Below are 15,751 nucleotides of genomic sequence, written 5' to 3'. Positions count from 1 at the left end.
TCAACAGTATTGAGCAGAAGGGGGGAAGTTGGGAAGTGTCACGTGTGCCCATGAACAGGCTCTTGCACGCATGTGTCCAGCAAGCACACGTCCAGAGGGGGCAGGACGGACCCTCGTTATGGGACACGTATGTCTTTCAGGTTGCCGGCATGATCTCGGCTGGGATTGTGATGATTGCCATCGTTGCCCTGGGGAAGCTGTTGGAACCCTTGCAAAAGGTATAACACTGCTTCTCGCCACACCGATTCCATACTTCCCCTTCACTGCTCTGCCACCTGAGAAGTAACGGGGGATTTAGAAGTCATCACATGGAAAACCATTCCCCTGAATAACTCAGCTTCCCTGTGTCTCTTGGCAGTCGGTTTTGGCAGCTGTTGTAATTGCCAACCTGAAGGGGATGTTTATGCAGGTGTGTGACATTCCTCGTCTGTGGAGGCAGAATAAGACTGATGCTGTAAGTCACTTACCATCCATTTTTCTCTGAAATAAGAATTGTTTCTTATATGCTTCTTGCCATATGATTACATCCCCTTATCTCCTAAGTCTTACTTGCATTTTGGGAACCAGAGCAGAAATTAGAATTTTGTGGATATGCCAAAGCTGGGAAGTCTTCCACATGAGCTGTGATCTGTGAAGGTCCTGTATCTCTGGGAAGATTCATTTCCGGCAAGAATCCCATATGAGCTCCTTCGTATACCCTTGGCCTTCTAAAGCCAAAAAACAAACAAATTTTTTAAAAACCCTCTGATTTAGAAAGACAAACAAAACAAAAACAAAGCAAAAACAAAATACGAAACCCCACATTGATTATAATATTGATTAAAGTAACCTTTACAAGTCTTCTGAGGGATTGTTAGAAAAAAAAAAAAAGAAGCTAAACCCTTCAGAGTTCTGCCCTAATTTAAACCAGAACAGATAAAAAGAATGGGAAAACTCCCTATATATCTATATGGAAAGATCTCCAAGACAAATTGTGAAGTAAAAAAGAGACCAGTGCACAATGGAAGAGTGTGTATAACACACCAAAAGAAGGGAAAATAATATATGCTTTGTAGTCATATTTGCTTGTATTTGCCAAAAGAAATGCTGGAGAAAAGTGTGCACATGTGTGTACACACACAGACATAAACGAGGACACAAGAAAGGAGCGTCGTTGGGAATGGATGGAGAAAGGAGAGAGTTACAACCAAGATTTTTCACGGCACACTTTTCTTTTTTTGGCCGTGCCACGCAGCATGCCAGATCTTGGTTCCCCTACCAGTGATCAAACCCGTGGCCCCTACAGTGGAAGCGCAGAGTCTTAACCACTGGACTGCCAGAGAAGTCCCACTGCACACCTTTTTAATACTAATTTTATTTTGAACCATGTCAATATGCAAAAATTAAATTTAAGAATATTTAAATGGAACAGTTGGCCTTTACTGGAAAGGGCAATTTCCACTTACACTTAAAGTATGCAATGAAGTCAGAATAGTTTACAACGCTGTAATTTGTTTGTGGACAATTGATCTTATTTTTACAGGTAATTGCTTACCTGATGGTACCTGATGAATTAACATAATTCCTTTCATTTCCATGTTTTCCTAGGTTATCTGGGTGTTTACGTGCGTAGCATCCATCATTCTGGGGCTGGACCTCGGTTTACTGGCTGGCCTTATATTTGGATTTCTGACTGTGGTCTTGAGAGTTCAATTGTGAGTAATATAAGATCCAGGTTATCGATAAACAGGACAACACACCCTGAGATTTATTATATTTCTTTATTGTGATAAATACAATAAAAGCACTCCCTTTCATAATAGTTACTATATATTGAGTGCTTCTACAAATTAAGCGTATGGTGCTTTACATACATTATCATATTTAGTCTTCAAAAAAACCCTGTGAGTAGGTTTTACTCTCCTCATTCTAGTAAGATAACTGAAGCTCAGAAAGATTAAGAACCTTCCCCAAGATCAGCTAGTCAGTGACAGAGACAGGATTTGAACCCAGATCTCACCCCAAAATCTATGCACTTATTCACATGGTCTACTGCTATGCTCTCCTCCAAGTCATGGTAAGACTAAAAGATATATGATTCAGCAAAAGACTGAAGTTGCTGTGTAGTTTCTTTTTAAAATGAGATGATGTCTGAGAGGCACTGGGCCCAAGCCTTGGGCCCAGACAGCTGCTAAATATATTGTAGCTCATTTTCTTTTGAAGCTAGTAACCCAGAAATTATGTAACAACCCAGAACAGGAGACTTTAAAACAGTTGACTGTAGCCAAAATTCATTCAAATCTGCCAGATAAGGTATGTACCCAATAAGCCACCCCAATTATGCGAAGTAGACATGATTAGGTCCTCTGCAGAGTGAAAGCAACACAGACACAGTTCAAAGTAATGGAGAACAATCTGTGAGGCAACCAAAAGGTGTATGTTTTTTCATTTGTTTCGTTTTGACTTTTAAAAAATTTTTTTATTAAAAAAAATCTTTTTTCTGGCCGCAAGGTTGGCGGGATCTTAGTTCCCCAACCGGGGGTACACAGGCCCTTGGCAGTGAGAGTGCAGAGTCCTAACCACTGGACCGCCGGGGAGTTCCCTTGTTTTGACCCTTGAGAGGTCTTTGGTAGATGCCCTTCTGGGTCTATGGAATTGTCTGAACAGAGAGCAGAAGCGTGCTTCTCTCCTTCCTCAAAACTTCTGTTATCTTCCCAGACGTCTGGTCCCTTCTTTGCCTGCACTTGGGCCATGAAGGAATACAAAACCTGGGGAAACCTCAACACGGATGTCTTCAGCTTAGCATAAGTCCACCTTTCCCGTTCCACCAACCAATTCTCCTTCCCTCCCTCCGTCCCTCCGCTGGCATGTTAGAGCCTGCCCAAAGTCTTGTGTTTACTGCCTCAGCACCCTTAAATGGTTGCCCAAGGGCCCGAAAGAGTTCACAAGCGTCCAAAGTACCCAGTGTGCTACTGGGAAACACCTCAGAAACTCTCCTTGGAAGAGAGTTTTGTGCCCTGGATGCCTCCGTGTTTACTTTTACTTGTGTGAGTGTGATTGGGGGAGAAGGGTTTTGTAGAGAAAGACTATACAGTTTCTAAGGTTTAAGTTAAAAATCAGCACTGCACAGCAAGCTGAGGAAAATCGGTGGCACCGTTCAGCTGCAGATTTGGTAACGAGGCTTTGAGCCAACAAAAAGCAGTATCCTCCACAGTATTTAATTTCCAGTAATTATAAGGCTGATCCAGAGAGCACATTGCTGAGAGGACCCTAAACAGACACTCTTTCTTCAGGAATTGTGTTTAGCATATGTCCCTAGTCACACTTGAAGAACCATGGAATTTATGGGATTGTATCAGAAACAGGAAATCAACAGTCTGGTGGATGGGAAGGACTCATGTCTGGTCCTCCCAGGCTCCTATTTCTATGAAATGATACTAATTTGATCAGTGCAGACTCTCCATACTTCATCAGAAAGTTGCTGTAACTCACAAGTAAGTTCTAGGCACCACACCAGGCAACGAAGGCCCATGGGTTAAAGATAGAGGCTGTGCTCCTCTTCCCTCCAGGGCCTTTTTGAACTTCTCTAAACAGTTTACTCACCAGTAAAATTGAGGATAATACTGCTGATCTTTCAGGGTTGTGGTAGGGCTCAAATAAGATTTAACATGTGTGAAAGCTCTTTGCTTATCCTATAAAGTCGTACACATATGAAAGTATGATGCTCATTACTTCTTGCAGGCATCAGAAATGAGGCACACTTCCTTCTTCTCCCCGAATCCTACACAAACACCGGCTGTTCACTTTTAGCTACCGGAAAATGTCATCTGCGATAAAGACAGAGTCCAAAAACACCCAAATTATGGGCTCTTTAGTATCTGTAATTTCTTCTAACTTTTTATTCCAAAATATGCCTGTTCCAAAAACTCCTGACCTTAATTTTTCTTCTTTCAGTCCCTCATGGAACAGCCTTGGAAGTATCCCTAGCACAGACATCTACAAAAGCACCAAGCATTACAAAAACGTAAGTGCCTTTGTGAGACATTGGCTGGACTTGGGTTTGCTAAGCTGGATTTTCAAGGGTTGCATATTTCTCTTTCAGTACGTTAGGGATAAGGTAGCGAAAAAGAGAGGCTACTTCTGTTGGGAAAGTCCAGAAGTCCACTGGGGGGTGTCAGGAAAACTTTCAATCCAATGTGCCCTCTGATATCCTAGCCTTATGTGAATTTTGTCCATGCTAGTTAAAATGTCATTTTAATGTCAAACCATTGTACAGGGAATTTTTTAAAAAATAGGCAATTCAATTATTTCCAGAAGTTGAACCAAAATTCTATTCCTCTGAGTGAAGGGTGTCAAAAGACACAAACTTCCAGTTAGAAATAAATAAATCATGGGAATGTAATGTACATGTGAAGACCATAGTTAATAATACTGTATTGCATATTTGAAAGTTCCTAAGAGAGTAGATCTTAAAAGTTCTCATCACACAAAAAATTCTGTAACTATGTATGGTGACAGACGTTAACTAGACTTATTGTAGTGATCATTTTGCCATGTATACAAATATCAGGTTGTACACCTGAAACTAATATGTCAATTATAACTAAAAAAGAAAAAAAAAGACAGCGCCTCAGAGACCTCTAGGACAAAATGAAACATACATTGTAACAACATTCCCAAAAGAGAAGAAGAGGAAAAAAAAAAAACCAGACAAAATATTGAATAAGTATCAAAACTTTCCCAAATTTGAGGAACACCACAATGTACTAATCCAAAATGCCCACTGAACTCAATTAATGTACACACAAAAATCCACACCTAGAAACACTACAGTAACACTGCTGAAAGCCAAGATGTTAACAGCAATTTTTCAAGCAGCAAGAGGAGAAAAATTTCTCTTTCTCTGCTATGTTATCCTTATCCTCTATGACGCTGTCTGAAATCCCTGTAAGATTTTCTTCATTCAATTCTAAGAAGAGACGTTCATGTTCTCTGTCACAAAGAACCTTATTTGACGTTTTTCTCTATCCTTGGAATTGGAAGAAATAATATATAATACAGAAAATAAAAAATGAAGAAAATAAACATTCCACTGATGGGCTTATGTTCCCTGCAAATAAGAGTGCTTAGTGACCACCAGAAGGAACAAACATGAAAAAGTAGAGAAAGAAAGAAAATTCAAGGGGGCGGTCCAAGATGGATTCTGGAACAGGAAGATTCTGAACTCACCTCCTCCTATGGACACACCAAATCTACAGCTACATATGGAATAATTCTCTCTGGAAAAGAACTGATAACTAGCTGAACAGCTCCTCCACAACAAGGGATAAAAGGGTCACATCGAAACAAGTAGGAGAGGCAGGGATGCAGTCTCGCCAAAACTCACCCCTGACTCCGCGTCCCACAAGGGGGAGGAATGTCCTAAGTTTGGAGCTACTCCCTGAGGAGCAAGGGGTTTGTACTCCACATCCCTTGGGACCTGCACCAAACGTCGAGGCCCCCAAACTGTCTGGTTTTATAAACCAATAGGGCTTACATTCACGGGCCCCGAGGGGACTGTGGGAATGTGAGATACTCCTTTGGAGGGGCTCACATGTGGGCTCACTCATCCTGGGACCCAGCACGAAGGCAGCAGTTTGAAAGTCCCTGGACTATATATGAAGGAGATTCATTTGCTAATCTTAAAGCATCCGCCAGAGGGGCAAGGACCACTTGGGACTTGCTTCAGGGGTGGAGGCACTGGCAAGTGTCATTTTTGCGCTCTCCCCGTACCTTGCTAGTGTAGGCGGGTGCACCCAGGCACAACCTCAATAAAGCCACAGGTCTGCTCCGCTCCCAGCACTCTTCTCTTGCGTCGCTAAAGCTGCAGCATGCCCTACCCTCAGCACTCTCCTGCAGCCATGCTAAAGCTGGTAGGTGAGCACAGTCCGTACAAGGAACACCCCTTGGTTGCCTGGCCCTGGCGCCCCGAGGGCCTTGCATGCCTGGGCCCCACAGGACTGTAACAGTTGGAAAGATAGTTCTGGGCAGGCTACCACACCCAGGGTACTACAGAGATAGCAGACAAAACATACCCCAGTCCACCTGTGAAAAAGGCCCATTATTTACCCTAGAGCTTTAACCTGAGTGACAGGCTTCAGGTTTGCCACATGTATAGAGGCTACAGAAATGCTCTCAGGCAGTGTAGGCAGGGTGACATCATTCTCATACCCTCCCTTGGCCTTGCCACAGCTTGTGGTACCTCCCAGAAAAGAGTTCATCTGAAGCTCCAATTTTTGCACCCATCACCCAGGAGACACCTCCAAGTCTCCTGAGGTCAGTAATTGTGGTTCCACAAGACTGTATATATTTGCATACTTTAAAAGCTGCTGCCTGAGGATCTGGCTTCCAATCAGCCTGAAACTAGATGCTGAATGAGATCCCTCCCCTTGGAACACTGACAGGTCTCGGCACACCCTCAACAACTGGGGCCTATCAAAACTAAACCAGGCTAGGGACTTCCCTGGTGGCGCAGTGGTTAAGAATGCACTTGCCAATTCAGGGGACACAGGTTCGAGCCCTGGTCCGGGAAGATCCCAGATGCTGCAGAGCAACTAAGCCCGTGCGCCACAACTACTGAGCCTGCGCTTTAAAGCCCATGAGCCACAACTGCTGAGCCCGCAAGCCACAACTACTGAGCCCACATGCCGAAACTACTGAAGCCCATGTGCCTAGAGCCCGTGCTTCGCAACAAGAGAAGCCACTGCAATGAGAAGCCCATGCACCACAATGAAGTTAGCCCCCAATTGCCGCAACTAGAAAAAACCCGCGTGCAGCAACAAAGACCCAATGCAGCCAAAGAGTAAATAAATAAATTAATTAAAATTTTAAAAAAAGAAAAAAAATAAACCAGGCTAATTAGACAAGCACAAAGGTTTGAGAGACACCCAAGAGCTAGGGCAAGGCTGAACAATAAGTTTCATCTCCTACATATGCGAGTCCTTCAAGACTAGAAGACTAGAATAGGTAGCCATTTTGCCTAACACATAGAAACAAACACAGAGAATCAAGCAAAATGAGGAAGAAACAGAGGAATATGTTCCAAATGAAAGTACAAGACAAAATTTCAGAAAGAGACTTTAATGAAACAGATAAGTAATGTACCTGATAAAGTGTTCAAAGTAATGGTTATAAAGGTGCTCAATGAATTCTGGAGTAGAATGGATGACCACAGTGAGTACTTCAACACAGAGATAGAAAATATAATAAGAAAAGTACCTAACAGAAGTCAAGAGCTGAAGAATACACTAACTGAACTGAAAAATACACTAGAGGGGTTCAACAGCAGACCAGATGAAGCAGAAGAATGGATCAGCAACCTAGAAGACAGGACACTGGAACTGACCCAAGCAGAACAGCAAAAAGAAAAAAGAATTTTAAAAAGTGAGGATGGCTTAAGGGACCTATGGGACAACACCAAGCAGAATAACATTCACATTTAGGAGTCCCAGAAGGAAAAGAGAGAGACAGAAAGGGGCAGAGAACATGTTTGAAGAAATAATGGCTGAAAACGTCCCTAAACTGGGGAAGGAAACATTCAGGTCCAGGAAATACAGAGATTTCTAAATAAGATGAACCCAAAGAGATCTATATCAAGACATTATAAATAAAATGTCAAAAGTTAAAAGATAGAGAATCTTAAGGACAGCAAGAGAAAAATAACTTGTTACGTATAAAGGAACCCCCATAAGGTTATCAGCTGATTTTTTAGCAGAAACTTTGCAGGCCAGAAGGAAGTTGCATAATATATTCAGAGTGCTGAAAGGACAAAACTTCCAACCAAGAAAGCTCTACCTGGCAAGGTTGTCATTCAGAATTGAAGAAGAGATAAAGTGTTTTCCAGACAAGCAAAAGCTAAAGGAGTTAATCACCACTAAACTGGCTTTACAAAAATGTTAAAGGAATTTCTTTAAACTTAAAGTATAAAAATTCCATCCAAAAGCAGCAGAATACACATTCTTCCCACGTGCACATGAAACATTCTCCAGGATAGATAATATGTTAGGCTAGGTCACAAAACAAGTCCAACCCATTTAAGAACATTGAAATCATATTAAACATCTCTTCTGACCACTATGATGTTAAACTAGAAATCAATTACAAGAAGAAAACTGAAAAAAATGACAAATACATAGAGATTAAACAACATGCTATGAACAAACAATGGGTCAATGAAGAAATCAAAGGGGAAATACAAAATTACCTTAAGACAAGTGAAAATGGAAATACAACATTCCAAAATCTGTGGAATGCAGCAAAAGAAGTTCTAAGAGGGAAGTTCATAGCAATTCAGGCCTACCACAAGAAACAAGAAAAATCTCAAATAAACAATCTAACTTTACACCCAAAGGAACTAGATAAAGAACAAACTCCTGTAAGAGGAAAGTTGAGGACTGCTGCCCAGCTTCTCTGAGCAATTGTCAGTCAGCTCCTAGCTGAATAGCCAAAAACTTAACTGAGTATTTAAGGCATGAAATGATTTAACCTCAGAAAAAAAAAATTTTTTTTTTAATGCTAGATTGAAGAACCTGAAGGAGTGAAGATACTGAGATTTTCTAGTCCTATTTTTTACGGCAATGTTGATGGTTTAAAAAAATGTATCAAGTCCACAGTAAGTATTTTATCCCTAGAAATCTAGTTTCTAACTTCCTTTGAGACTTCATTCATTCTACAGGTATTTAAGGGGCTCAAACGTGGGCATAAGTTCCTATACCCTGTTCCCTTTGTACAGGGCATTAAGAATTATAACATCCTTGCCCTCAAATAACTTTCAGTCTATTTGGGAATAGGAACAAACGACAATAACACATATGTTAAAATTCAGGTAGCAATAACTATGCGGGACAAAACCACTAGAGATGTCTCCAGGCAGACTTTGAGTAAGTTCCAAGTAAGTAGTATAGACAGTAAGTGTTAAGGTTTCATGGAAGGGAGTCATCCGAGTTAGGTGGACTGATCAGGCTTTGCGTGGCAGTTGGGCAGAAGGAAGGAGATTATGGCAGGTGTTTGGGAACTACATGAGCTGAGAGGAAAATGTAGGAATGTGTATTGGGCAGGGGGTGGGGGAGGGGGGCAGTTGGAATAAAGGGTAAAAAGTATAAGCGGAATAGATAAGCAGGAAATTCTGGTCTTGAATTCCATGCTATGCTTCGAAGTTGGAGTTTGCCTCTAGATCAGTGTTTTCCTGAAGTTCAAAGGAATGTTCATAGACTTTGCAACAACAAGGACTTTGTCATGTCAAGCAAATTTGGAAAACACAGGCTTAAAGTTAAAAAGGTTATTTTTTGCTTTTTTTTTTTTTTTTTGTCTTGGAGTCTTCAATGTGCTACTGCCTTCCCTGAGTCTCTGGGTGGGTGGGTTAGGGTGGCCCGGTAGTGGAGACCTCCATCGGGCCTCAGAATTTCTTTTCTGGCAGGGTACATCAGCGAATAATACCACTTGAGAAATAGCCTTTCCAGATAAAAATTGCCATTAATGAGCATCAGGAACCAGACGTTTTAACTAACTTGACATTTTTTTCCAAAGGTTGGATTTGATGCCATTAGAGTGTATAATAAGAGGTTGAAAGCACTGAGGAAAATACAGAAACTCATCAAAAAAGGGCAATTAAGAGCAACAAAGGTGAGGCAACATCATTCTTTCGCCTCTGAAATTCTCTCATTTCTCAGATGAAATAAAAGCAGTTAGACTGTCTAAAATTAAATATACCCTCTTTGGTACCCACATGTGTACAAGCAGATGACATATGTATAATGGAGAACAGCTGAGTTGTTCTTTTAGGAGAGAGGGAAGGGGAGAGAATAAAATGAAATCAGCAGGGCTACTGGGAAACAAAGGGTGAGATTTTTTTTTTTTCTCTCTTATTTTTACTGAAAGGAACAAAACAAGTGCTAATTCAATGCCGGAAAATTACTCACAACAGAAGGCAGTCATAAGTTCCTAAATTTTAGAGCTACAGTAGTTACCTTTTATTCAAACTCTCTTGTCAATGTTTCTTTTGGCTAAGTTCTACAATCTTCCAGAAATCAAGCATTTCCTCTCTCCACTGTTCTTCCATTTTTCTTCCTAGAGAACATCAGAATTTGGGCTGAGGTAAACCTTATTCCCTAAGAGTTCATTCTCTTGATATTTTGCTTACCAAGAAGCAGTTTGTAGGACTTTTAAGTCATTTTAGATTAATTGTTGAAAGACATCCCAAATCATTAGTAATTGAGTTGGCAGTGTTTTCTTTGTTTAGAATGGCATTATAAGTGATGCTGGTTCATCGAATAATGCTTTTGAGCCTGATGAAGACTTCGAAAATCCGGAAGAATTTGATATTCCAACCAAGGAAATAGAGATTCAAGTGGATTGGAACGCTGAGCTTCCAGTCAAAGTGAATGTTCCTAAAGTGCCGATCCATAGCCTCGTGCTTGACTGTGGAGCTGTCTCTTTCCTGGATGTTGTTGGAGTGAGGTCATTGCGCGTGGTAAGGTTCCGGTGTTTCGAATTACATATTTGGAGCTTTGGCAATAGTAAAATGATATGGGTTTCCTGGTCTTGCAAAAGGGTGATTGATTGCACAGGCTCTGTAATTTTTCTAGGGGAATGCTTTTGCAATAGAGTGTATTACTTTCAAGCACAGTCCTGCGGAGCTGGACTACCTGGGGTTGAATCCTGGCTCTACCACTTACTAGTGGTGTGACTTTGGGCAAGTTGCTTAATCTGTCTGTACCTCAGTTTCTCCATCTGTAATGTGGGGATAATGATGGTACCTACTTCATAGGGTTGTGATGAGGATTAAATGAGAAAAGTGAAGAGTGTCTGGCACATAGTCACACGTCAGCAAATATTAACATTTATTATGTTTTATTGTTCGGAGAATATATATGACATGGAATATGAAAAGAAAGAAAAATGGGCAAAATCTTGTGTTCAGTATTATGTTTTTATTTGTTATGCGAAGAGCAGCAGAATGAGAAACATGGTAGGACTGGAAAAGCCAGGCATTATCAAGGTTAGATCAGCAGGAAGCAGGTCAGGCATCTAGGAAGTCAAAGAGTTGAGGAGCATGCAGGACAGAAGCATTCAATCAGAAACCAGGTATGCAAGCTCAACTTCAATGATTCTTCTAACACATAGATGTGCAGTGCCACACGTGTACCAACCACTTGGCCAGGCGCAAGAAACTAATTGTGGAATAGCCATAGTCCCTACCCTCATGGGACTAAGCAGTCTAAGGGGCAAGGCAAATATTAAGTAATCTTTTTTTTTTAAGTAATCTTTTAAATAACAATTGCAATTAGTCCTCCAAAGCAGACTAACCAGATGTCAACTTGACTGGGAGTGTCAAGTTTAGGTGAAGCTTCAGGAAGGTAGGTATCAAGAGGATTTGGCAGAAAAGTAGGCAGGTTCAAGGGAGCAACAATCAGGTATAATAATATCAAACTACCCTCAACTGAGGTTTAGCTTAGCTGGGGCTTCTTTGTACCTCTGCAAGGGGAGGAAATTATTCCAGGGTGTGGGTACTAGACAGGTCAGGTAGAAGAGTGATTGACAAGAGTGCGAGAATATGCTGATAGGTTCTATTCCAGGTCTCTTAGCAGACCTGGTTATTAGCTCATTTGAGAACACACTCTTGTTCTTCTTTGTGCATTTCACTCTAGGCATTGGCTCAGATCCACCGTAGATTGTGTTGACCAAAGGGTTTAATGAATTACTTTGAGGAAAAGTCAAGATATTTAATGCCAGAATATTTTCTGCACCTAACAAATAGTTGCTTTCAAATGCTATAATGACAATTTTGAAAACTCCAAACTTTATACTTGCATAGAGGTCTTGATCTTTTTTCCCCAGAAACTTCAAGTTCTGTTTTATTATTGTCCATAGGTCTTGTGTCTTGATTCTTTTAAACTTTTCATTTTGAGATAACTGTAGATCCCCATGAAGCTGTAAGAAATAACACAGAGAGATCCTCTCTATCCCTTACTGAGTTTCTTTCAGTGCTAACGTCTTGCAAAACTATAGTACAAAATCACAATCAGAATATTGACACTGCCACAGTCAAAGTACAGAGGTCAGTTTTTACATTTGGCATCTGGCGGCCACAAATCCACACCCGTATCGCTTCCACTCAAAGATATAAACTCATACTCTTCTTTCTAACCAGCAGAGGCTGCATTAGGAAGCCTCCTGTACTCCTTTCTTTCTTTCCTTCCACAAGTATTTATGGAGCACTTCTGTGCTATCCAGTGCTGTTGAGCGCTGGATGTTGCCACCTATTGAGATATGGTCTTTTCATCCTAATCATCATCACTGTATGTTGAAAACCTCTATGGTTTTCCAATTTCTAATAATGAACTTGCTTCAAACTCCTGATTCACCGTGAAAGTGTTGGAAGTTTCTCCCGAGCAAGTAATTGAATGCTACTGAATTATGGGCAGATAAAGTTACTCATTGTTACAAATTCTCCTTTTTAAATTTTTAGATTGTCAAAGAATTCCAAAGAATTGATGTAAATGTGTACTTTGCATCACTTCAAGGTAAATGCATATACGTACATATCTATCTATAAGACTTTCCCTTAAGCCCTTTCTCCTACCTTGGAATGTGAGTACATGATGTCCAAAGGCCTTGTTTTCAAAAACAATTTTAATTGTGGTAAAAGACGTATAACATACAATTTGCCATTTTAGTCACATTCAAGTGTACAATTCAGTGGCATTAAGTAATTCACCATGTTGTGCAATCATCACAACTATCTTTTCTTTCTTTCCTTTTTTTTTTTTTTTTTGGTCAGTATAAAATTTATTACTGAGATATTTTGCACTGCTTGCTCCTGTTCACATCTTTGAGATCCAGCGTGTATTTTACATTTACTGCACATTTTTTGTTGTTGTTGCTGTTGTTAATTTTTGAGTTTTAAAAAATTTTCTCTTTCTTCTTCTTCTTATTTTTTTTTTGGCAGTACACGGGCCTCTCACTGTTGTGGCCTCTCCCATCGCGGAGCACAGGCTCTGGACGAGCAGGCCCAGCAGCCATGGCTCATGGGCCCAGCCGCCCCGTGGCATGTGGGATCCTCCCAGACTGGGGCACGAACCCGTGTCCCCTGCATTGGCAGGCGGACTCTCAACCACTGCGCCACCAGGGAAGCCCCAAAATTTCTTTTTTTAATTGAAGTTTAGTTAATTTACAACATTTTATTAGTTTCAGGTATATAGCCTAGTGATTTAGCACCGATTATACTCCATAACAGGTTATTACAAGATAATGGCTATAATTCCCTGTGCTATACAGTATGTCCTTGTTGCTTATCTATTTTACACATAGTAGCTTGTATGAAATAGGTTGATCTATTAATCTCATACCTCTAATTTGTCCCTCCTCCCTTTCCCCTCCCTTTTGGTAACCACAAGTTTGTCTTCTATATCTGTGGGTCTGTTTCTGTTTTGCGTATACATTCATTTGCATTTTTTTAAGTTTCCACATACAAGTGATATCATAAAGCATTTGTCTTTCTCTGTCTGACTTATTTCACTAAATATAATATTCCCTAGGTCCATTCATGTTGCTGCAGGGCAGAATTTCATTCTTTTTTATGGCTGAGTTATATTTCATTTCATATATGCCACATCTTTTTTTTTTTTTGGACTATAGTTGCTTTACACTGATGTGTATGACACATCTTAATCTAATCATCTGTTGACGGGCACTTGGGTTTCTTCCATGCTATTGTAAATAAAATAGGACCTAATTAACCTTAAAAGCTTTTGCACAACAAAGGAAACCATCAACAAAATGAAAAGGCAACCTACCAAATGGGAGAAAATATTTGCAAATGATGTGACTGACAAGGGGTTAATATCCAAAATATACAGAAAGCTACAAATAACAAATGCTGGAGAGGCTGTGGAAAAAAAGGAACCCTCCTACACTGTTGATGAGAATGTAAGTTGGTGCAGCCACTATGGAAAACTGTATGGAGGTTCCTCAAAAAACTAGAGTTGCCATATGACCCAGCAATCCCACTCCCGGGCATATATCTGGACAAAACTATAATTCAAAAAGATACATGCACCCCTATGTTCATAGCAACACTATTCACAATAGCCAAGATATGGAAACAACCTAAATGTCCATTTACAGATGAATGGATAAAGAAGATGTGGTATATATATTCAATGAAATACTACTCAGCCATGAAAAAGAATGAAATAATGCCATTTGCAGCAACACGGATAGACTTACAGATTATCATACTAATTGAAGTAAGTCAGAAAGAAAAAGATAAATACCATATAATATCACTTATATGCAGAATCTAAAATATGACACAAATGAACCTATCTACAAAACAGAAACAGACTCACAGACATAGAAAGCAGACTTGTGGTTGCCAAGGGGGAGGGGGGTGGGGGAGGGAGGCTTGGGATTGGGAGTTTGGGATTAGCAGATGCAAACTATTACATATAGAATGGATAAACAACAAGGTCCTACTATATAGCACAGGGAACTATATTCAATATTCTGTGATAAACCATAATGGAAAAGAATATAAAAAAAGAATGTATATATATGTATAACTGAATCACTTTACAGCAGAAATTAAAACAACATTGTAAATCAACTATACTTCAATGAAAAAAAGATTTGAAAAAAAATACAGACAGCTCATAGAACTCAATATCAAAAAACCAAACAACCCAATATAAAAGTGGGCAAAAGACCTGAACAGACATTTTTCTAAAGAAGACATACAGATGGCTAACAGGCACATGAAAAGATGCTCAACATTGCTAATTATTAGAGAAATGCAAATCAAAACAACAATGAGATACCACCTCACATCTGTCAGAATTTCTATCATTAAAAAGTCTACAATTAAAAATGTTGGTAAGGATGTGGAGAAAAGGGCCCCCTTGTACATTGTTGGTGGGAATGTAAATTGGTGCAGCCACTGTGGAAAACAGTATGCAGGTTTCTCAAAAAACTAAAAATAGAAGTACCATAGGATCCAACAATTCTACTCCTGGGTATATATCTGGAAAAAAACGAAAACACTAATTCAAAAAGATACATGTGCCCCAAAGTTTATCACAGCTATCTATTTTCAAAAATTTCATTGCCACAAACAGAAACTCTACCCATTAAATAATCACTCTGAAGGCCTTTTTGAACCTAGAAAAATTACTTCCAGTTTGTGCCACAGAGCTGGTAATGCATGGAAACCTACGTCCTGACAGCAATGCAGGATCAATGAAGAAAAACTGTCATGGGGAGAGCAGAGCTAGAGATGACTTAGACCCCATAGAACTAGAGGAACTTCCAGGGTATGAGTCTGTGTCTGTCTATGTACAAGCGTGTGTAGGAAAATACTAGTGCTTAGGCTGAGTTCTCTAGAAGCAGAGCCTGAGATAAGGATTCTTGCATAAGTGATTTATTGAGAGAGTACAGTGGAAAATTTATGAAGGAGTGAGGGGAACAGGATAGGGCAGTGGGAGAAGACAAAGACACGGCTTCAGAATCTACTTAGTCTGACTTCACAGGGAACACACAACAAGAAAAGCACCAGATGGTTATCCTTCCTTGAGGGGAAGGGGGCTGGCCGGCCCTTTTACCTCCTGATCAATCAGTCCGTGGCTGCAGGCCACCCGAGGGAGGGGGTGTAACCTCCCAGGCTTTCTCAGGTGAGACAGCTCCCACTGGCCAAAGAAAGTTCTCCAGAGAAGGGCACAGCTGTGAACACCAGCCAGAC

At 40.4% G+C, this 15,751-nt stretch overlaps 1 protein-coding gene across 1 annotated transcript in view; it reads left to right on the top strand.

The window, feature by feature from the left end:
* SLC26A4 (solute carrier family 26 member 4) overlaps positions 1 to 15,751 on the top strand; it is a 49,362-nt gene that overhangs the window by 28,036 nt on the left and 5,575 nt on the right. The window contains exons 10-17 of the mRNA XM_060019846.1: positions 141 to 218; positions 359 to 454; positions 1,588 to 1,694; positions 3,934 to 4,003; positions 8,537 to 8,629; positions 9,544 to 9,639; positions 10,256 to 10,486; positions 12,485 to 12,539. Coding sequence (XP_059875829.1) covers positions 141 to 218; positions 359 to 454; positions 1,588 to 1,694; positions 3,934 to 4,003; positions 8,537 to 8,629; positions 9,544 to 9,639; positions 10,256 to 10,486; positions 12,485 to 12,539 — 826 coding nt within the window. The remainder of the gene's footprint in view (positions 1 to 140; positions 219 to 358; positions 455 to 1,587; positions 1,695 to 3,933; positions 4,004 to 8,536; positions 8,630 to 9,543; positions 9,640 to 10,255; positions 10,487 to 12,484; positions 12,540 to 15,751) is intronic.

Source organism: Delphinus delphis, chromosome 9, assembly GCF_949987515.2.
Source record: "Delphinus delphis chromosome 9, mDelDel1.2, whole genome shotgun sequence".
Lineage (NCBI taxonomy): Eukaryota > Metazoa > Chordata > Mammalia > Artiodactyla > Delphinidae > Delphinus > Delphinus delphis.
The sequence above is the reverse complement of the archived record's forward strand: the minus strand, read 5'-3'. Positions and strand labels throughout refer to the sequence as shown.